Source organism: Sinocyclocheilus grahami, unplaced genomic scaffold (assembly GCF_001515645.1).
Source record: "Sinocyclocheilus grahami isolate Dianchi unplaced genomic scaffold, SAMN03320097.WGS_v1.1 scaffold292.1, whole genome shotgun sequence".
NCBI lineage: Eukaryota > Metazoa > Chordata > Actinopteri > Cypriniformes > Cyprinidae > Sinocyclocheilus > Sinocyclocheilus grahami.
Window position 1 is genome coordinate 129,580 of NW_015505471.1, and position 24,542 is coordinate 154,121.

General features: G+C 36.2%; 2 protein-coding genes across 6 annotated transcripts; one reads left to right on the forward strand and one right to left on the reverse strand.

The window, feature by feature from the left end:
- Positions 1–520: 520 nt before the first annotated feature.
- Positions 521–5,275, forward strand: LOC107600811 (frizzled-4-like). Of its 2 annotated transcripts, XR_001610843.1 has the most exons (3): positions 521–812; positions 2,894–4,766; positions 5,264–5,275. XR_001610843.1 is itself a non-coding variant. In XM_016292781.1 (2 exons), exons 1-2 carry the CDS (start codon positions 576–578, stop codon positions 4,226–4,228), a joined length of 1,572 nt encoding a protein of 523 aa, XP_016148267.1. In that variant the 5' UTR covers positions 521–575; the 3' UTR covers positions 4,229–4,778. The 2 variants fall into 2 exon arrangements, 1 of the variants encoding a protein (XP_016148267.1); XM_016292781.1 differs by lacking the exon at positions 5,264–5,275 and having other exon boundaries at positions 2,894–4,778.
- A 3,469-nt stretch (positions 5,276–8,744) lies between these two features.
- Positions 8,745–24,250, reverse strand: LOC107600809 (butyrophilin subfamily 1 member A1-like). Of its 4 annotated transcripts, none has more exons than XM_016292779.1 (8): positions 24,174–24,250; positions 20,838–20,912; positions 19,497–19,540; positions 13,252–13,572; positions 11,528–11,812; positions 10,648–10,767; positions 10,495–10,528; positions 8,745–9,752 (listed from the first exon to the last, which is right to left on the reverse strand). In XM_016292779.1, the coding sequence occupies exons 2-8, from the start codon at positions 20,855–20,857 to the stop codon at positions 9,701–9,703; spliced, it is 876 nt and encodes a 291-aa protein (XP_016148265.1). In that variant the 5' UTR covers positions 20,858–20,912; positions 24,174–24,250; the 3' UTR covers positions 8,745–9,700. The 4 variants fall into 4 exon arrangements, with proteins under 4 accessions (XP_016148265.1, XP_016148263.1, XP_016148262.1 ...); XM_016292777.1 differs by having other exon boundaries at positions 8,745–9,736; positions 20,770–20,912; positions 24,174–24,244; XM_016292776.1 differs by having other exon boundaries at positions 20,770–20,912; positions 24,174–24,244.
- Between the last annotated feature and the right edge of the window lie 292 nt (positions 24,251–24,542).

Consider the following 24,542-nt stretch of genomic DNA (forward strand, 5'->3'; position numbering starts at 1 on the left):
TCAGGGTCACGGGAGGGGGTTGGGAGCAGGCCGGGTGTCGGGCAGGGGGTTTTATTCTGATAGTTAGTGACCAGTGAGGCGAAACAGAGGGAGGAGACGCATCAATCTAACGCTTGTAATCTGGGTTCAGACCCCCAAATCTCCGTCCAAAAGAGAAGTTTCTTCACACGGATCACTTTAATCAGAGTTTGGATCCCTGCTGCACTACACTCAATAACTAGCTTTAAGGAAAAAAACATCTAACAGGGAAAGTTCTCCGAATGGTCCGGTAAGGTTAAAGTTTTGTTACACTTTTTAAACGTTGCTACTTGTTTCAGAACGGCCAGGGAACATTCAAAAGTAACATTCCCATAATGTTTGCAAAATTGTTCCCTATTAAATTTCGCATAACCCAGGAAAAAAACCTTTGTAACTACATGCAGGGCAATATTGTTTTAAAAAAACACATTGGAAATGAAATCATTTGTGTTAGAAATGTAAGATATTATCATGGATTGTGTTTCACACTTCAACGGACCCTCTCGCTCTGGCACGAGACTGCGTCTGAACTCCGGTAACAGCTCGCGCTGGAATTCATGGCTCGGTTCGGCTTCGGGCTCGCGCTGCTGGCGCTCGCCGTGGCGCTTGCGCACGCGTTTGGGGACGAGGAGGAGATGAGCTGCGACCCGATCCGCATCTCCATGTGTCAGGATCTCGGATACAATGTGACCAAGATGCCGAACCTGGTGGGAAACGTGCTGCAGTCCGACGCCGAGCTGCAACTGACCACATTCACACCGTTAATACAGTACGGCTGCTCGAGCCAGCTGAAGGTGAGAGTTCACAGCACACACACACACACACACACACTGTAACTAGATCCTACACATCACACACACATTTTTAAATCTTGACATGATATGAAAGCAACAACATCAGAAAAGCAGTAACATTATGACGATATTATTATTATTAAAATCCTCATTACATTATAAAAACAATAATCACTATGATAAATAACAATATAATTACAAAATAATTATTAATCATTATTGTGACAAAGGAACAATTAATTAAAATAACGATTTATAGTAATACGCATAATCACAATAATAAAAAATATTCTTTATAAAATTATGATTAATAATAAATTACAAAATTGTAATATTTCAAACAAATATATCAAATATAAATATATATGAAACATTTATTTTTATCATTGTTATTAATAATTATTGTGACAAGGGAAAGATTCAAATGTTTCATAATAATTTTAATGATCATTATTTTTTAGTATTAGTATTATTATGATAATTATTATTATTACGGTTTTTATTAAGGTGCCAGTAATGTTTACAAACAATAATGTAAAACAGTCATTCCAATCAAGTACTTCTAATTCAGAATTTTACCCAGAATTTGCATTCACACACACACACACACACACACTGTACTCAGGCTCTACACACAGTGTGTTTGTCTCATTATACTTGTGACGACCAGATTCCTGGAATTGTCTTAATAAATGCCTTAAAACGAACTTGTGCTGGTCTGTATTAGTGAAAGGCGTTCATAAACTGGCCAAATGATCTCTTAATACACTAGGAGCTTTCTGTAAGTGTATAAATATATTAATTATCTTAATAAGCATAATTCCAAGTTGATTAATTCGAGGACAGTATGAAGTCCTTGTAAGTGTGTGTATATGTGTGTGAGTATTGAAGACAGAGGCAGTTGTTGTTTTATTGATTCAGCGCAGAGAAGAAACCTCCCACTCGGATTCCCGTGTGTGTTTGCTGGAGAATCTCGTGATTAAAGCTGCTTTAGATGCTGCCCGGTTATCACAAACATCTTAAAGCGAGAGCACTTCTGCCCAAAGCTGCTCTTGGATATGAAAATGGCATATTGAGGCATGTTTTTCAATCCACAATTGTTGATTTCTTGAAGTGTATGTGACCACAGCACAAGTTTGTAGCTTCCTCTTATGAGAGCAGTCCTGCATCACAGAATTTCCCTACTCGTACACCCATAACATACAAAACTCACAAACACTTGGAACAGACATGCAACACATACCATCTGCACGTGTATAAAGCAACAAGCCAATGGTTTCTTCTCCTTTAGAGCTTCAGAAAACAAAGTTGAAAAGCCCAAATTTGTGCCGTTTAGGCATGCCAATTGCACACATATAATGTGACAAACCAGTGTTTTTCTCCTTTACAGCCTCAGAAAAAGTGCAATACTAGAATCACACATTTGAAAAGCACTCATTTGTGACACTTAGACATGCAACACATGCCACCTGCACACATATAATGTGACAAATTGATGTTTTTCTCATTTAAACTTTTGAAAAACATGCAATACAAGAAAAACAATTAGACATGCAGCACGTGTCACCTGCAAACATAATGTGACAAAGCATAATGTGACCTCATTAAGAGCTTTAGAAAACATGCAATTCTAAAAAACACATTGATACTGCACACGTGATGTGACAAAGGCAATGTTTTTCTCCATTAGAGCTTCTGAAAAAAAATGCATTACTAAAAAACACATTTGATGATGCAACAAAAGCAATGTTTTTCTCCAGTAGAGCTTCTGAAAACATGCAATACTAGAAGAACTGCAGATGGCATGTGTTGCATATCTATGATGCGACAAACCAATGTTCTTCTCTAGGCCTACAGCTTCGAAAAAGATGCAATACTAGAAAACAAATCTGATGCTGCACACGTGATTCGACAGACCAATGTTTTTCTCCTGTAGAGCTTCTAAAAACATGCATTACTAGAAAACACGTGTGAAAAGCACAAATTCGTGCACGTCAATTTAGAAGCTCTCCTGATTTTTCAAGACATATTTTGTGTGTTTGCAAATATCTAATCCTCTCCCCGGCTTTGCTTTCTTGCAGTTCTTCCTATGCTCCGTCTACGTTCCCATGTGTACGGAAAAGGTTCCCATCCCGATCGGCCCGTGTGGCAGCATGTGCTTGTCTGTAAAAAGGAAGTGTCTTCCGGTCCTGCAGGAGTTTGGTTTTGTGTGGCCGGAGCTCTTGAACTGCAGCCTGTTCCCGCCCAACAACGACCAGAACCACATGTGCATGGAGGGTCCGGGCGACGAGGACCTGCCGTTTCACGCCGTCCGGCCGATGCCGCCACAGGAGGAGGAGTGCATGGCGCTGGGAGACGGTGTGGAGAAGTATGCATGGGTCAAGCGCAGCGGCAGCTGCTCGCTGCAGTGCGGATATGACACGGGATTGTACCAGCGACAGTCCAAAGTCTTTACCGATGTGTGGATGGCAGTGTGGGCGGTTCTCTGCTTCATCTCCACCACGTTCACCGTCCTGACCTTCCTAGTGGACTCCTCGCGGTTTTCCTATCCGGAACGGCCTATTATTTTCCTTAGCATGTGCTGCAATATTTACAGCGTGGCCTACATCGTCCGGCTGACCGTTGGTCGCGAGCGCATCTCCTGCGACTTGGAAGAAGCGGCTGTGCCCGTGCTAGTGCACGAGGGGTTGAAGAACACAGGCTGCGCCATCGTCTTCCTCCTAACGTATTTCTTTGGCATGGCGAGTTCAATCTGGTGGGTGATCCTGACGCTCACGTGGTTCCTGGCGGCTGGGCTGAAGTGGGGTCACGAGGCCATCGAAATGCACAGTTCGTACTTCCACATCGCAGCTTGGGCCATTCCCGCCGTCAAGACCATCGTCATCCTCATCATGCGGCTGGTGGATGCTGACGACCTTTCTGGGATGTGTTACGTGGGCAACCAGAACCTAGATGCGCTCACTGGGTTCGTAGTTGCTCCGCTGTTTACGTACTTGGTAATCGGGACGCTGTTTATTGCCGCCGGCTTGGTTGCGCTGTTCAAGATCCGCTCGAATTTGCAAAAGGACGGGACTAAGACGGACAAGCTAGAGCGGCTCATGGTAAAAATTGGTGTGTTTTCAGTGCTTTACACGGTGCCAGCCACTTGCGTCATTGCGTGCTACTTTTACGAAATCTCTAATTGGGCTGACTTTCGCCAGTCGGTGAGGGATTCGTACATGGCAGCAGAGATGCTGCGGATTTTTATGTCTCTGCTGGTGGGAATCACGTCGGGAATGTGGGTTTGGTCTGCCAAAACGCTTCACACGTGGCAGCGATGTTCCCACCGACTCGTGCACACTGGGCGAAACAGTCGCGTCAAACGGACCGCCAACGGTTGGGTCAAACCGGGCAAAGGCAACGAGACGGTTGTGTGATTAAGAGACGGAGGCGACGGAGGATCGTTCATTCACTTTTTCGCGAAATGTTCTTAAGATGATCTTACACTGGACGGACCTGGTGCAGCAGTTTTTCCGTGTAAATATGCACTACGTCAAACTCTCACTGAAGTGCCTTCGTTTTCGTGGACGAACTACTCAACCGATTCTGGGAAACGTAGTTCTTTACTCCTCAGCGATCAGCGCCGTTTACCTCGCAACACGTCACACATGCTTACGAGACTTGTTAATGCTACGTTCACGTTGTATTTGAAATGAGAAATATTGAAGCAGAAAGTAAGTGTGCAATGGCATGTCAGAAGTATGTGTAGAGGTTGCTAACTAACTTTACCTGTTAACATTTTGCTAACGTTTTACGTCTTGCACGACGTCACAATGCTCAAGTGAGTTTCTGTGAATGCTTTTTACAGGTCAAACTCAACAAAACGTGAACACAAGTTATTGTGCAGAGATTTCCTTCACTATTTAGTTACTGTCTATTTTTGATATTACAAAGCTATGATGGGACTTTTGTTTTGTGGGGGGTGGGGGGGGGGGGGGGGGGGGGGGGTTGTGCTGTCAGACACACATTCACTCTGAATATGACATATGACAATCACTGACCGTGCCGTACGGGCCTCCCGTAGGGTCGATGAATGTATTGACCGATGATAAACTCTTAAACCTTTAAAAAGTGCCTCAAAAACTCACATGCAGGTGGTACAGTCCTGGATTTCATGAAGGACTTCTGGATTGATTTGTACATAAACTGATGTTTGTAGTTATAATGTGTTATTTTTGTGTTATGAAATGCTAATTTATCTTTGTAAAAACTAAGAAACTGAACAAAAATGAATTTATTTAAGAATGCTTTTGTATCAAATGAAAAATTAAACTTTGAAAATCAATTCCAGACTCAATGTGCATCTTTTGTTTATAGACGTATAGTTCACTATTAAAACTCCCTCTGTAGGTTTACAACTTCAGACGCCTTGTGACTCTAGTAAATCTGCACTATGTGACCAGAAATTAAAGGTTTGTTTTGGGCATTAGGCAGCAAATCTGTCTTCGCAGAATTAGAGGATTGATTTTTTTTTATTTTTTTTTTTTAGATCTTTTGAAAATTCCTTCACCCAGAAATGATTTGGACAAAGATTTATCCTCCAATCCAACTTTCCCCCTCGGGGTCACCACACCCGGCTCAGGGTTTCTTGTAAGACAATATCAGATGGTTATAGCTCTTTCATGGGTGATTAGTCTTGAAATGCTTTAATATGCCGAGTAAACCAAACATACATATGCATTATCAATATGGGAATTTAAAATGACCCCATTTGACAGCCAAAAACAGTTGCATAGTCAGGTAAATGATCAGTTTAGAATAAATAGCCTACCTGTTTTTATCTAATGATTGTGGATTTCAATGTTTTACTAAATGTTTAGTCACATCAGCCAGTTTCTAATATGATGCTGCTCCCTACAGGTCAATTGAAGCACTACAGATGAACCCAGCAGAGGAGAACAGACTTTTGCAGTGACATGCAATCAAAATTATTTTTAGATTTGTGTTGCATCCCATTAAAAATCATCAGATTTTGTTTTCAAATGTATCTCTTTATATAATAAACAGCAAAAAAGTAAAACTTTGAGACACTTAGATAGTTGTGGTCAGGGTTGGGCAAAGATACATCAAAATGTATTTGAAAATAAAATACCAAATACCTTCATTTTAAGTGTATCAAAATAAACGTCAAAATACAGCAGCCACACCAAGTATCAAAATACACTACTGTATTTTTGTATTTTAAAAATACTAAAAAATACTTTTAGAAGGGAGCATGAAATGTATTCACAAACCTTCCATCAATCGGCTTATTTGATCTATCTCTTCACCAATACACTGATGTTTGTGAACAATGTTTGATAGCAGCAGCTTTTCTCTGCTCGAGTCATGCAATGAATCTGACATATGCAATCAGTTAACAGATCAAATATTCACATATCACTGTGATCTCCCAGATGAAGGTTAGTTTTAAAGTAACCAACAGTTTAATGTTTAACAGTTTGCGAATGACTCATAATTGTATCCTAATTTAGTTACTTGGTGTTTGGTAACAAAGGGCCTACTTTGCATCAGCAGCACTGACTCAATGACGAACAAGTCATTCGTAAGAAGACAACTGATGGCACCTGAATTCATAGCAACTAGTTTCTAACTACTTAATCATTTGATTGTTAGTCATAAATATAATAATATATTATGTGTCAGGCAGTCATTCATGCAATGGTATGTAAAATCATGATCCTATTTAAACAGCTACTTCAATTAGGGTACAATATTCCGAAATCAAATATTTATTTATCAATCACTGGACACCTATTTGGACGTTGAAAACAAACATTTTAGCATTGCAACAATTATTAAATCATCAATATGTTTTGATTTTAAAAGTAGCCAGAGACCTAATCAGAAAGTAGCAACAGAAATTGTCAAGGAGTATTAACCCAACTCCAACCACTGAATCTATTGAGAGCCATAAAAGTATAAAGGACATACACATATACACTTATTACCAAGCACATCACATTCTATTACTCATTCATCCATGCTTCCTTTTGAATGAATGAATGAATAATTCCTGCCCACTAAAAGCTGCACGGATATATTTGCTTTCCCCAACAGGCCTATCTATGTAAACGATTTAGAAAAATGTCCATTGATTCACACTTTATATCATCGCCATGATATGTATCGTCTTATCACCCAGCCCTAACATGCAGTAATGCTTTAAACACATTTGACAAGCTAGTTGATAAAAAACAACAACCGATTAACTATTAAAACCTTGTCCCTTGACAGTGCTCTTTTATTCTTTCATGTTAACTGACGGCAAATCTGAATGATGCACTATTTTAACTTTAATCAACATGTACAATTGACCATGACATCCTCACCTTATCTTATTCCAGAAAAGTCACTCACTCACCCAATGCTGAATGGAGTTGTACAGCTGCAGCTCACCTGATGAATGTTGGGGTTGGAGGAGGGGGTGTGTCTGAACTAAATCAGCACCCTGATAAAGAGGTTGACTGGCACGAAGTATTTTATGTATTTTGAAAATACAAAAATACTCATCTTAAATGTATTTAAATACAAATTACATTTGATTTTTGCCGAAGGCTTTCAAATACAAAATAGTATTTTGTATTTCAAATATGTATTTTAATACATGTATCTGAAATACTGCCCGGTTGTCTGATGGTTGGATGCATAACTTCCAGGAAATATGCTTCAATAACAGTAAATGCTACTTTTGAAATAAAGTCAACATGAAGTGGCATTTGCAACCTGTTTACTGTCATAATGTGAAACAAAAGTGGGACTTTATTGTGTCAAACAGAGCAAAGTTTCCAAAACTTGCCCGTGATGACCTTTAATTTGGCCCACCATTTCCACTTTTTTGTAGGGGGGGAAATAGAGGGGGGAAACACGCCATTGAAGCATATCTTCATTTCTAATTTATCATTTTGTTTTAACATTTAATTTGATTAAATTATAATATAGTTGGATTTAGTAGTTCAGCCCACAGCCCTCTGTCAAGTTTGATTGTTGGCACTTTGTAGTAAAACTTATAAAAATAGAAAGTTAACATATTACTTGCATCATAAAATATGTAATGATGTTGAATCCATATATAACCATTTAGCCTAACAACCAACCAGTCAAGGTTATAAACTCTGCTACATTGAACTACACTACTACCTGACTGACCTTAATAGGAACAAATATAGCTTAGTTAATATTAACTCCTAAAATCAGGACTTAACCAAAAGCATTTCGTAAACGGCCCCTAAAAACACATGTAACTGTGGAGTTAGCAAACTAGCTAATTACTTGCATCGTTCAGAATACAATGTCTTGTAAAAGTACTTACAGAAAGCTTTTGGAAATGTTGTGGAACTCAGGAACTGATAAACTAGCGTCAACTCAGCTAACGCAAACTGCGATAAAACGTATCTAGGCCTACGAGATACTGATGGACTTTTCTGTTAAGTAAACGTGAACTTCCCCTGCTGGTTAAAACTAACTACACACACTTAAACGTGAACTATTCACATTCAGTTATTAAACTCAACTGATCATTAGTTTTTTACGCGCAGGCCTACATTGTCATATTTCATTTAAAGCGCGGGAAAACAGGCGCTCGACGCATGCGCACAAGAAACATTATAAAAGATATTAGCGATATGCTAACTTGCGCGTAAAAACCTTTGGGCTGTATACAATTGTCTTTTGAATGTCAACTAACCAAATCTAAAAATAAGTATTGAAATAAACTAAACATCATCAAAAAAAGGTTTTTGAAAAGCTAACTTATAAAAATCTTTAATTTGAGTTAGGAAATCAGAGTCTGGGAACATTGTCAAACAGATTTTTTATTTAGTTTTTTTTATTTATTTCATCTTCTTTTTTTGAGAAATACACAGAATAATTTAATCATAAATTACAGCCCTCTCAAGCAGTCAGAAAGCAAAGTGCATAAGACATTTCCACACGGAAACAGATTCATTTTAATTGAAAATTAAATATCTTGTTACTGTCACCTTGAGAACTATTTTACAGTAAAAAAAAAATAATAATATTCAGCATGTCAGTAAATGTCAGTGCGGTGCTGTAGAAAAGTAAAAGAGTCAGTACTAGTCTGTACACATGAACAAACAGATGTGGACATATAGGCATACAATAATGCGACGGTAAACATTGCATTTTGGGGAATGACCAGCAAAATCATGAAACAGTATTTGATTTTTAGGTATTATGTTTCTTTAGCTCGTCTGAGAACTGGCTTTAAAAAAATAAAGCTTCAAATAAATCAGCTTCTAGAAGCAAATGAAATGTGCCAGCGTAAGACCATTTCAACATCATATTCTTAAATGAACATAGACAACAGTCATCAAGACTGTCTTGGTTATTTTATCAACCATACAACTGGCCCAAATCTGAATATTTGCTTCAGTTCAGTCTTTAAAAAAGTTCTGAACTTTAAAAGTCCCACTCCTTGGAATAAAGTGGCACAATTCGAAACACTATACGGGATTGTGAAGTATATAGAGCAAATCTAGCCATAAAGCTTTGAATCTTTTTATAAGCACCATTACAAATCCCTCTTCCGGCAACATAAACTTGAAATGTCTCTGTGCATTTGCCCACTGCATCTTCAGGATGGCGAAAAAAGATGTGCTCTTCCAAATGAATGACTAGGGAAAGGAAGGTAGCGTTCTCAAAAGCTTGTTCAAATGTGCCAGGACAGTCCAGCGTTGCTCCGTGAAAGCATCTGTCAGGGCCTGCTTCTATACAGAAGTGAAGCCACTTTAAAGACACAATCTGCCCGATTTGTCCGTCTGCAGTCAGAGCTCTGGGTGCTGAAGCACTTCCGCTTGACAGAACGGAGAAAATCTCGTCGCATCTCCTCAGCGTTTCGTCGTCACGTCTCCGACGCGCTGAAGCTGTGAATGGCAGTCGCTGGTTAGAAATACAGGAATTCCATTGGTTATTCTTGGTGTCAACGTTACATGAAATCACTTGTGTATGGAAGGAACAGTACACCCAAAAATCAACCAAAAATTATTTTTTTTAAATCTTTTAATTGCAAATTCGAATAGCCTAGTGGCTATTGTCCATGCAAAAACAATGTCAATATTTTCAGTGAGTTCAATTTCCGTCTGCGTCTCACACAAAGTTATCAAATGACTTCAGAAGATGTGGAATATAGTGCATAAGCTGTGTGGACTAGTTGAAATCCTATTATAGTTTTTATTAATATTTTGAATTTATTTTTATATTTTCTGTTCTCATTTTAAATTTTGATTTCATTTTTAATAATTTTACTGTCATTTTAATTATTTTCTTAACACGTCTGTATAATTATTTTTTTTTTTTTCAGTTTTAGTTATTACATCAAGTTAAACAAAATGATCATGAGAAATATTGCCTTGTCAATGAGCTGAAATAAATGTGTTAAATATTTCTATTTTATTTAATTTTTTTATGGTTTAAATTTTTATTTAACTATAACTATCCTGGTATGGACGATTTCTATGGTGCTTTTGTGAGTTTCAGAACATGTTCATTGTAATTGCAGCAATATAGCATATATTTGCCAGATTTCTCATACAGATTTGAAAGAAGATGAGAGTAAATGTAAAATGATTTTTGGGTGAACTACTGCTTTGGTGATATGAGAACGTAGTGAGAAGATACCTACGCTAAAGGAACGTCAACTCCCTCAGCTCGATCCTCTGTGGAAGAGAGAAATGCAAAATATGTTCAGATGTTTGATGAAGATTTGAAGGGTTAATAACAATAACTCATGTAGTTTGGTGTCTACTGATAATTTAGTGTGTGTGTTCTTGTGTACCTGAGGTTTGTGGTCTTCTACAGCAGCACTTCATCACCACGACAAAAATAAGTAACAGGACAAACACAAGCACGACGACGATAGCTGTGATCACCTGAAGTGGGAAAGATTCTGTTTCACCTGCAAAAAGACGACAAAACATCATTTGTATTTACCTTTTCCTTTTTAAAGAAATATTTGTGACGCACTTGTTACTGGGGTTTCCAAAATGTGAAAAGGTAAAAAAAAAAAAACAGTGGAAAAAATCAAATCGATTAAAATAAATAATGAAAAGAATGTAATTAACAATTAGATTAAAATAAATAAGAAATAAATTTGATTAAATTAGTTTAAAATAAAATGCAAATTAGATGCAAATAAATAAATAACAAAACCTGGTTTAAAATAAAAAAGTAAACAATAAAAATTATATAGAGAATACATCTAAAAGTACAGTACTATAGTGAGTAGTGGAAATATATTTATTTAAATTGGTATACTATAAATGATAATAATTAAATTCTATATAATTGTGTCTTTTATACATGAAAATGTACAGCCTTTTACATTTTAGGACAGGGTCCCTCGCATAAAGATAACACCGGAATAGTTTGCCCAAAAATGTCCACTATTCTGAGATTATTTATTCACCCACACATTATTTATGTATAACCTCATTAATATTCATGAGGTAAATTTTAGAGCAGCAAAGGGAAGGATTACAAGTGAACAACGACTTCAAATTCACTCTGTTCAACTGCAAAACCTCAAAAGACTTGGAATATAGTGTACAGACTACTTTTTATGCTTTTTGGAGATGTGGCCACTATAAATCGTAGTTTTATGCAATATTGACATTTAACAATTTTTGATATGGAGCAAAATCCAACAACACACTTACATATGGAGATGGTGTGGGAAAGAGCGCCCCCTATGGCACAGCTGGTATTAGTAGGCTGGACGCAGTTGTACATGATGGTTTGGTTGATGGTCCAAGTTTTGGACTCGTTATCTTCTGAACTCATGTTGTAAATGACGTTAGTCAGATTTGGATTAAGCCCCACCCATCTGACGGTGCTCTGCGGGTATCCGCCCGCCGCCGAGCAGCTTAACTGACAGCTCTTTCCTGCGCCGCCATCACCGAGTTTACTGCAGTCTTTCGTGATTGTGGGAACGCTGTACTCAGCTGTAAAAAGTAGAGAGCAGTGGAATAAGTGGCATTTTAGAGATCCGCAGAGGTTCCCCCCTTCAGTGTTTCACTTCCCCAAAACCCACGTCAAGACAAGTATCCCAGAATCCTTAGTCAGCAGTGAGTTTCCAATGCGTACAAGCATGCGTGCCCCCACAGACAGACTTACATACGCAAATAAACCAACACACACACACACAAATAGCCTGCATACGCATATTCAAATGATATTTCGCAGAATGGCTTCTGTAGGAGTTTATCAAGGTTATGCATCATTCAGAATTGAAATAAAAATGGCTCAAAAACTAAATTGCATTTGAATTTAAGTACCTACACTCTTAAAAATAAAGGTGCTTCAAAAATGTCTTCAAGCGATGCTATAGAAGAACCATTTTTGGTTCCACAAAGAACCATTCAGTCAAAGGTTCTTTAAAGAACCATCTCTTTATTACCTTTTTATAATCCGAAGACCCTTCTTTCACCACAAAGAACCCTTTGTGAAACAGAAAGATGTTAAAGGTTCTTTATGGAACCATTTGGGCAAAAAGGTTCTTCTATGGCATCGTGAAGCACACTCTAAAAAATGCTGGGTTAAATACAACCCAGTGCTGGGTTAAATAAGGACAAACCCAGCAATTGGGCGGTTTTGACCCAGCGGTTTGGTTAAATGTTTAACCCAACCTTCTGAGTAGTAACCCAACCGCTGGGTCAAAACAACCCAATTGCTGGGTTTATCCCAATTTTACCCAGCACTGGGTTGTATTTAACCCAGCATTTTTTAGAGTGCACCTTTATTTTTAAGAGTGTAATTGGGTACATCAAAATTCAGGACGTAAAAGAACATTTTAAAAGCGTCGTTTTAACAATGCACTTCATATTTCAGTATGAATTAAATATAAACATATTCTCATGCATAACATTTTGAGGAATTTACAGAAATAAATTTACTACTTTGCAAAAATGCTCTAATTTCTTCAATATGAAGTCAACTTTTATGTTAATATAATTTTTTATAAAATTATCTGGAAACATAGCTGGATAAATTTGTGTGGTCAAAAAAAAAAGACAAAAGATGAATTCAAAATAATGTTTTACTGACTGCTGTAATTGTTTTGACAGCACTGAACTTAGTTTAAAGGAATATCTGATTATTTGAGATAAAATATATTCTACATATCAGGTAATAAATAGGCATAGTTAACCAAATTGAATAATGTAATTATTTTTGTATTGTCTTTTTGAAATGACTGTTATTTTGTTTTGAATTTCTTTGAATTGAACTTCAGTAAATTCCTCTTTCTGTCATTCTGATTCAAATTCTAATTCAACTTCCTGTCTGGTTGATTTGATTCACATTCACTCTCATTAACTGAATATGAGCCGATTCTTCAATTCTGCATTTAACTCAACCCTGTCGTCTGTATCTTGTGTCATACCTGTGACTTTGAGGAGAATCTGTGAGATTTCAGGTTTGTTGTTGATGAAAACAACACATTTATACAGTCCTTCATCAGAGACGGAGATGTTTCTCATCTCCATGCTGAGCTCCGTTTCATCCACTTTGGTTCTGTCCCAGTACTCAGAAAACACGTTCATCTCAATGCCTCTAGAAAACCCGTTGATGAATTCTTCTACTTTATCATTTTTAACTCTCTGTATGTACAAGCGTTCTACAGGAGTGCTGTGTTTCGAAGGACATCTGAATGTAACGCTGTGACCCAAAACAGCCGTCATGTTCTTCACTGCATCGCTGTCACCTACACAAACACACAACAACAGAAAAAACTGAAGCACTTCAGTCGACACTGATTATTATAGCTAATTATGGCAGGTATACTAAAGTGTAAATAGTAACGTGACTGTAGAAATTGTATACAAAAACAAATTAGCATTATATATTTTTTGCTGGTTGCACTGTGAATAGCATTTCCAAGCAAAACAGTCAAACTCTATAAGACCTGTAATTCAATCGTTGCTGACTGCAAAATGTCTGCAAATGTTAATATATATAGTAGGGATGTGCATCTCATGTCTCAGGCCGATACGATACGCATCTCGATGCATAGCCAACGATACGATACATTAAAGATACATATGAAGCAACTACCGATACGATGCGATACGCTTCACCCCTATTACGATGCAGTGCGATCCGATTTCGATTCGATTCAACACAATGCGATTCGATGCAGTACGATGCAATGGAGAAAATATGATAACTTTTCATGCCTCGAGGCCTGTTTCATAAAACAAGTTAACCAAATAAGCCAGGCTTATTTCAGTTAGTCTGACTCATTGTCAAATGATTTGGTTCCATTAAGCAAATTTAACATAGGCCTAGATCAAGCTTAGTCACTGTGGCAACTTATGCTGGGAAACTACTCTAAAAAAAGATGGTTCTTTACAAGCAGTAATGGTTTTATTTAGAACCATAGCATTCTGAAGAACCCGTTTATGCTGAAATGGTTCTTTGTGTTAGAGTGTAGGGTTCTTTGTTCCTTTTGTTTTTCAGATCTAAAACTGTCAAAGCATCTCATTACTGACTTTCAGACTGTCAACACACTCGCAACAGTTAAATGATACAAATGTAACCGGTTTCCAAACAAACATGTTCTTATCTCTTTTTTTTTTTTTTGGTCACATATAAATGTGTGCAGCTCTGCTAAGCTGTGGAATTGTTTAATTATTACTTGGGTTTATGTATAAACATACCCAGTCACAAAAAATATTAAAACTATCCCACAAGATTGTGAAAGGCTCACATACTGTCCATTTTTGCTGTTGGCCTTCATAAACATAAATGTTTTTACATAAACACACTGTAACGCTAAACTCTATTGTGTATTTCAAATGTATCACATCCTACAACCTCATCATCTGCAGAGCAAAATCGCCACTTGATCACACCAAAATTATGGACTTAAAGGCATCATATTGATTGGATTGTGATTGTTTCACTGAAACTTGGTCTTCATCACATTTTTTTTGTTCTTATTTTGTGTTTTACTTCTTTATGTATTTATTCATGTTCAGTGTCAATTGTCATTCATTAATGTATTCAGCTAATAACTGTTGTTAAGAGCACTGACGATTTTGCATGTCAATAAAAACATACTTAATTCACACAACATGCTGCTGTTGTGGTTGTTGTGGTTTTAATTGTTGTTTTAATGTAAAACCCTAACCAAGGCTACACTTGAAGATGCCTCATTACTGATTTTCTGGAGCTCAGCCAACTACACAGACTGTCAGCACACTCTCAACAGGTAAATCATTTCTTTCTTAAAATGTCTATAAATTATAACTTTCAAATGCTAATTGGTTTCCTTTGTGTTTTCTCTTTTTAGTTTAAGAGAACATGTAAGTGTGACCAGCTCTATTCAGGTAAGGATACTCTCCTCTTCTTCACTAAGTAAGTAACAAAGATATTACATTTATGGTCCATTTTGTTTTTATTTTTATTACTAGGGTTTATGCATAAACATACCCAGCTATCCCATGACTTTATATTACTTTTTCCTTTTAACATTGTGAAGTGCTCACGTACTACTTAATTTCATACTACAATTTCACGTCATTAAAAAAAAATACCTAACTGACACGTTGTTGTTGTTGTTGTTGTTGATTTTATGTAAAACCCTAATAGACACTTCAAGATATTATAAGACCAGGCAGATAGAGGGGTAAAAAAAATATATTAATAAATAATATATACAAATAATACTAATATTAATGATATTAGCATACTAATATTAATGAAAAACCATCATTAAAAAGGTTATTTATAACACCATTAAGGTCCATATGGAACCCTATAAAAAAGGTTCTTTTTAGCACTAAAAAGGGTTCTGCTATTGTTACAAGCCGAAGAACCCTTTTCTGGTACTGTTTAGAGCCATTTTTCTTAAGAGTGTAACCTGGTCTAAAGCAGGCTAACTGTCAGGCTAAGCTAAGCTCCTCTACTGACCAATAGGAACATTTAATTATTACTTGGGTTTATGTATAAACATACCCAGTCACAAAAAATATTAAAACTATCCCACAAGATTGTGAAAGGCTCACATACTGTCCATTTTTGCTGTTGGCCTTCATAAACATAAATGTTTTTACATAAACACACTGTAACGCTAAACTCTATTGTGTATTTCAAATGTATCACATCCTACAACCTCATCATCTGCAGAGCAAAATCGCCACTTGATCACACCAAAATTATGGACTTAAAGGCATCATATTGATTGGATTGTGATTGTTTCACTGAAACTTGGTCTTCATCACATTTTTTTTGTTCTTATTTTGTGTTTTACTTCTTTATGTATTTATTCATGTTCAGTGTCAATTGTCATTCATTAATGTATTCAGCTAATAACTGTTGTTAAGAGCACTGACGATTTTGCATGTCAATAAAAACATACTTAATTCACACAACATGCTGCTGTTGTGGTTGTTGTGGTTTTAATTGTTGTTTTAATGTAAAACCCTAACCAAGGCTACACTTGAAGATGCCTCATTACTGATTTTCTGGAGCTCAGCCAACTACACAGACTGTCAGCACACTCTCAACAGGTAAATCATTTCTTTCTTAAAATGTCTATAAATTATAACTTTCAAATGCTAATTGGTTTCCTTTGTGTTTTCTCTTTTTAGTTTAAGAGAACATGTAAGTGTGACCAGCTCTATTCAGGTAAGGATACTCTCCTCTTCTTCACTAAGTAAGTAACAAAGATATTACATTTATGGTCCATTTTGTTTTTATTTTTATTACTAGGGTTTATGCATAAACATACCCAGCTATCCCATGACTTTATATTACTTTTTCCTTTTAACATTGTGAAGTGCTCACGTACTACTTAATTTCATACTACAATTTCACGTCATTAAAAAAAAATACCTAACTGACACGTTGTTGTTGTTGTTGTTGTTGATTTTATGTAAAACCCTAATAGACACTTCAAGATATTATAAGACCAGGCAGATAGAGGGGTAAAAAAATATATTAATAAATAATATATACAAATAATACTAATATTAATGATATTAGCATACTAATATTAATGAAAAACCATCATTAAAAAGGTTATTTATAACACCATTAAGGTCCATATGGAACCCTATAAAAAAGGTTCTTTTTAGCACTAAAAAGGGTTCTGCTATTGTTACAAGCCGAAGAACCCTTTTCTGGTACTGTTTAGAGCCATTTTTCTTAAGAGTGTAACCTGGTCTAAAGCAGGCTAACTGTCAGGCTAAGCTAAGCTCCTCTACTGACCAATAGGAACATAATGATATTACCACTGTCTCAGTTTATACTATTACTATTATTATTACATACTATTAGCAGAACAGAGAGCTGAACATTAGAACATTACAATCTAAAATTGCTCTTCAAAGCATTAAAATAACAAAATTAGAATTTAAAATCACTGAATTAAAAATGAAAATAAATAATAAAAGAAAATGACTACATTTTAACTGCTATAAGAAACACACTAACTCATTTGAGCTTGGTCATTAGTACTGTAGCCTACTAGCTTACATTTGATTTACTTATTACAATAGTCCACTTATAGTTACTGCTATCATAAAAATACACTTTATATGTAGGTTTAAAATTCTACAAAAGACACATTTAATGTCCAAAAACAATTTTTTTTAGCAAAATGTATATTTTACTCTGAATTATTGTGCTCCTATTCAATTGCTGCTCTCGTTGCTCTCACATGCCTCGCCCGCTCCTGACAGTGAAATGGATATGTTAGCATGACTTTCTAACATTTACAGATGAAAAATATACTTGTGACATATCAGTTATGCACTGAAGAAAACACAATGTCTCAAATGCATTAAACAGCACAGATATATTCCCTGTTCAATACGTGGCACCAAAGCGTTGCGCCTGCCTCAAGATCTCTCGCTATTTACAGCCACTGGACACCGCGATTGATGCACGTGATTTGTAATGTTATCTTGCCTTGGCTGTGACAGCTGCACCTAGATCTGACTGCTGAAGTGTCATCTGGGGCAGGCAGAGTAAGAGTAGCAGCATTTTCTGTTTTGTCACATGCATCTATCGGATCAGAGCTCTTGAGGCAGGTGCACATAGGCTATTAGATATGAATAAGATATAGGTTGCAAATAGGTAAATACATGTAGATTTGCTCTGTTTGTTCAAATTAGTGAGATTGTGTGAATTTAATTTGTCGTTAATGGAACCGCTTTAGCCCCGATTGATTTGTTAGGTTATTTCAAGCCAGGTTTTGGACTTTAAGCCCAGTTTTTCCTCGGGTCTCCGTGTTGTTGTGATGCGTCATATTCACGCAGCAGCAGCGGTGATGAGAGAGCGAACTTGAGAGACAGTTTAGAGAGGAGAAATCAATCTACATATAAAATATTGGTCACAGATTATTGGTCACTTTCTAAATAATAAAAGTATAGCGCATCCACTAGTAATTATATATAAATGAATCGGGTTTTACCGATGCAAATATGTTAGAAACGATGCATCGCGATATAAATGACAACTTGTAGCCGATGCACACTTTTTAAACCGATGCATCGCATCGTTAACTTTATATGCCGATGCACCGAGCGAATCGAGGAATCTTCCCATCCCTAATATATAGCATATATAAATACAAAAATTTAATAATAGTAACTTAATAATAGTATATATGCATTCTGTTACACACAATAATATATGGTATATACACCGTTTATTGTATATACAAATATATAATATATAATAGTTAGATTTATATTACATATAGTGCTGTTAATTGGTTAAATAAGTAACTATTTAATCACATTTTTCTGAAATTAATCATAATTAATCGCACCTAACATTACAGTTTTAAATATACTTTTATATTGCAATCATTTCACATTCAATCTTGAAATTAATGTAGAAACAGCATAAAGATAGTATATCATTAATATTTGTTTAATGGCATCTTTTTTATGTGTGTGTGTGTACTATTGTTAAGTTACTATTACTATTATTAAGTTTGTGTGTGAATGTGTGTGCATGCATGTATATACACAAGTATATATACACAAGTAAAACATACACTACTTATTGTGTGTAATACACATACACACATACACACAAACATTACTTTTTGTTTGTATATATATTATTTTTCACATTTTATTTTTGCTTTAAAGGGGGTTCCCTTTTAAACAGGGAAAACTTTGATAGCAGTGACAATGTGTTCTACTATTACATATGTCCTGACACTGCCATCTTTAGTAAAGATTGTGGGTACTTTTTAAGTTTATTCACATATAATCAAAGTCTCTGGCATGTTACCCTGTAGCTAAACGTGTGTGTTTGTGTGAGTGTGTTTGTTTCAATCAGGGTGATACTCTATGACTTATTTCAGTGCTTTATAAGTCCTTTTCTTACTGTCCGAGATTTGCTTCCTTGTTCTTTTAACTTTCTGGTGTGGAGGTTCATTCCCCAACTCCTACGGCTTCTAGTAATTCATCCCTACATCCAAACTTATCCATCCTCCTGTAACGTTTCTCTTTCAATCTCTACATATAGCACATTATTTTGATCGCTAGTCCTGTTCAAATCACCAGTAGCTGTTTACAAAGGTGGCTGGTTGTTTGGCTTTTCAGACAAATTACCATTAAACACTGACAGGTGAAAATGTGAAATTCTGCAAAATGTCATTCTTACCAGATGTAGCTGTTAGCAGCAGCAAGGTCACGACCAAGGCCAAGCTAAAAACACACACAAGCAAGAGCAACGATTAAAGACACAAACATGAACACTCACAATCATGTGAATTTGCATATTCCTCAAAAAAAATTCCCATGACTCACTTCATAATGCTTAAACAAAAATAACTGCAGCATCGGGCCTTAATCACTAAACAACAGACTTGTACTTGCTGTTGATTACTGATCTCCACTCTTAAAATAGCGTTCTTTATTGGAACGATGGTTCCACGAAGAACCTTTAACATTCATGGAATCTTTCTTATATAGTTTTTTTGGAATGTTCTTCACACCAAGAAAAAAGAACTGCTCACAGAAATGTTCTTTTTGGAACCTAAAATGGTTCTGCAAAAAAAAAAAAAAAACATTTTGGAAGCTTTATTTTTAAGTGTGCATGTGTGCAACTCTTGCTGCATGCGGTCAGATTTATTATAACTAAGCAAATGGTACAGCATCTCACTTCCTCATAAGTAAGCCTACTTTGTAGTCTAAACTAATACTGTGAACTAATACTGTGAGAATACTGTAATTGAAAGAGGATATCATATCTCATGCAGCAGAGATGGATTAACTGTTTCTGGTCTGTGGACTTTGCGGATGCAGCATTATTAAATCAAATGAGGTATAAATCAACGTCAGTACGGCTAAATGTTGAACTGAAACAGGAGATCTGAATATCTGGCATTAGTTTGGCGGAAATATTTTATCATTTAGACTGTTCATGACCCTGAAAGCACCTGAGTGCATTTTTAACATGCAATGACCAGGAACAAAATCCCTCTAAAACAAAAAACTGCAGCACAATGCAACGCAAGCAGGAAAAAAAAACCGCCTGAAGAAAAATTATTTCCTGGTGTTCTTGGACTGATCTAAATATACAAATGCAAACACATCAGACACACAAGCAGCGACACTCTGAAGTGTACTTCCCTCTTAGTTTAAGAAATAAGCAATCCATAAACAACTAACACACTCTCTCTTTTGTACACAAATAAAAATAAAGAGATCTTACAAACCATATTAGTGAAGACATCTTCCATTGTTTTTCTATTAGATTAATGATGTTTATCTCCTAAACCCTTAAACCAACCCTCAGAAATCTGTGCACATCATTAGATTTAAAGACGTTCATCTATGAGCCTTTAAATCTAATGACAACACTAGATATCCTCACACACACACACACACACACACATGCAGAGAGAGAGAGAGAGAGCGAGCTGTATCTGTACCTGTGAGTGTATAAGCAGCGCAGTTGTAAACTCATGCTGGTGGATGTGTGAACGGCAGAAACACTTACAGAGAGCAGACTGGCTTCATATCCTCCTCTCTGTCTCAGCATCAAGCATAGGCTCTCGAAACAGGAACTACACGCCTACACAAAAAAAAATTTGAGAGAGGTGATGTAATACTTCATATAGATACTGTCAGAGGGAATTCCACAGAACACGCCCTCTGTCAGACGACTAAACAATGCTCAACTAAAGAGAGAGAGAGAGACAAACAGAGCGAGAGAAAGGAAACCGATTGTCCTGTTGTGCTGTAGACAGAGAAAATCAACTAAAATAATTGTGCTGCTTCACTACAGAATGCATTAAACCGAAATAAACTAAGCTGCTTGAAAGCGTTTGATTGCAGAGAGAGTGTAGCTAAACTAAACTTATAGTTCTGCTTTACTGCAAATGGCATTAATCTAAACTAAAGCTTGTTGTGCCATTATTTACTACACTAAACTTGACATTATTTACTACATTAAACTAGAGTAAAATAAACTAAACATGTTGTTTTATCGTGGAAGACATTAAACTAAACCAAACTACCCTTTCAAACAAGAAGGTTATTTAAGTGTGCTATTAGGATGCTTTAAAAAAATTAAAATTACTTTTGAAGTACATAAAAACTTTTTACAAAGTTTACTACTATGCTTATAACTACACGTTTATATACTAAAATTGGGCCAATTTAGTCCCAAGTAGTATTAAAAAGTACACTTACTAAGTATTCTACTAGTACACCGATATAAGTATATGTACTACCAGTATAATTCAAATATACTTAAACTTATTCTTAAAGGGATAGTTCACCCAAAAACGAAAATTCTGTCATCATTTACTCACCCTCATGTCTCAAACAGTTGGTTGGTTGTAGGAAAAAAAATACCATGGAAGTCAATGGCAACCACCAACTGTTTGATTACCAGCAATCTTCAAAATATCTTCTTTTGTGTTCAACATAAGAAAGCAACTCATACAAGTTTGGAACGACATGAGGGTGAGTAAATGATGACAGAATTGTCATTTTTGGGTGAACTATCCCTTTAAGTATACTTAATAAAAGTAAGGATAAACTAAACTGAACTAAACTAAACTGATAATGCTGCTATACTTCAGGTGGCATTAATTTAAACTCAACTAAATCTAATTGTGTTGTCTACGCTATGTCTACAATAAACTAGACTTAACTAAACTAAGTTGAAAACTAATCTAATTGTGTTGTTTTACCACAGAGGGCATTAAACTAAACTAAACTAGACTAAATCAAACTTGTTGTGTAATTTTATTATTTTACTGTACATTTCATTTGAACTAAACTAAACTAGACTAAAGTAAATGGGGTGCTTTACTGCAGACAGAACTCAACTAAACTAAATTAACCCTCTACCGCATGGTGTGGCCTTATGGCAACATACTCTTTGTGTTCATTTCCTTGCCACTGTCTCTTTAAGAGAACATTCTCGCTTTTTTATTGGTAGTTTAGCCAATGATGTGTTTTAGTTAAGTCACATGACATGCAGTTTTTTTTGTGTGTGGCGAGATTTCTGACAGACTGCCATCTCTTGTCAGTAGTAACTAGTAACTAAAACGTCAGTAACAAACAAAGACCAGTCCGTGTCACTTACACAAAAAAATCGGAAACATCACTGTTATGATGTTATGATGACATATTCACCTCTCACAAAAGTTTTTATGAAATTAGTTTTTGGTAAATCATTCAAATGTATGTGTTGCCAAGTGGCAACACTGTGCAATAGTGGAATGACATTATTACAATAGTTTAGCTAGCTAGCAAGGTCAGCTGCACTCTGTTAAGCTGTAACAATAACAACATTAATACTATTGATATAATGTTGATTAGTAGTATGTTAATGGAATTTGTATTATGGATAGAATCAAATTGAAATCGCAAATTTACTTTTGATTAAATATGAATACAGGTAACATTACGTCAGTGAGCACAGCCATATTCTATGACAATGTAAAGAAGAAAAGGGCAGAACTGGCTCTTCCTGCAGATGAAAAAATTGCTTTGTGAAGTTTCATACATAAAAAATGTGATCTTTCAAGGATTATGGGGGGATGGGGGGGGGGGCTGGTTGGGCTCATGTCCACAGTCTTCCTCTCATAAGATTGCGTAATGCTGAATTTTCATGAACTGCAATGTTTTTGGTTTTATGTCAATGTTTTATGATACATGATATACAGGATTATATTTCTTTTAACTGTATACATTTGCAATTTAAATAATATTCATGAAAAATGTAATAAAATAAAAAAATTATAAATCATTAATCAGCAAAAAAAAGAATGGAATAAATAAAAGCACAAGTTGTTGCAAAGTATGTATAAGGTGTCAATTATAAGTACTGTGTTAAAACTTATAATAGCACCAATTGAATCAACACAAACAACATTTCTGAGGAAAAATATTAACTATAAGTAAACTTACACTTATTCTAAGTTAGATCCACTATTGTATGCTGCTGCCGTATGGCAACATATCATAAAGTACCTTCAAATTATATTTTTTTATATTGTTTTTTTTTTTTACAGCACTTCAAGTTAAGCCATTCTTAGAAAAGAAAAAGAGTCAAATATTTTTTTCTGTAGGTCTATCATAATGCGCGCGGTAGGCTAAAAAAGAAACTAAAATAACTGTGTTGCTTCACCACAGGGGACGTTAAACTAAACTAAACTAGACTAAACTTGTGTCATTTTATTGTTTTATTGTACATATTATTTTAACTAAACTAACTGGGTTGCTTTACTTTAGAACTCAACTAAACTGAATTAAGCTAAAAACTAAACTACTTGTGTTGCTTTACCACAGATGACACTCAACTGATGTAAACTGTCTGTGCCATTTTATCACACTGGACATTTAACTGAAGTAAAGACTGAACTAATAGAGAATTCATCTAAACCAAACTAAACCGATAATAAACCACCTGTGATGATAGTGCTGATCTGCCGCAGATAGTTCAGAGTTCAGGTGAGACACATTTACAGTCAAATCAAAGAGCTTCATAAACGAGCCACATTAAACTGGAACTGATCAAAGGAAATACAAGCTTCTGTGGGCTGCTGATCACAGACACAGCGCTGACAAAAGGGAAGAGAAGTCAAGAGAAACGCCAGCTTTATCCAGCACATGTGTGTGAGAGATCAAACCAGACACGCTTCACAGCGCGCAGTCAGAGTCAGACTAACCGGATCGCGTCCAGATCCACAGAAGCCTTCATAAACCATCGGTCAGATCCAGCCGCGCGCGAGCGAAAGTCAAGTGTGTGTGTGGAGCAAGAGTAATGAAACGAAGAAATGTGTCTGTAAAGAAGAGGATCAAATAAGAGAGCACTTACTAAGGTTTGCGGGGTTTCCTCCCAGCAGTGCGCAAGAGATGAAATGAAACACACATATAACAGTTCCTTAAGATGAGAGAGAGAGAGAGAGAGAGAGAGAGAGAGAGAGAGAGGGAGGGGGGAAGTGCTCTTTATGAGTGAGTAACTTCACATCAAGTTTCAGAGAACTGATACGCAGTGCATGAACGCAAATACTGCTGGAGCTTAACTTTAATAATTTAAGAGCAGTCTGAAATTGTCGAGAAAACCTGGACTAATGTAAACGTAAAGGGAAAATTACACACACACACACACACACAGGTTTGTTTTTGTGAAAAGTGGGGACTCTCCATAGGCGTAATGGTTTTTATACTGTACAGACTGTATATT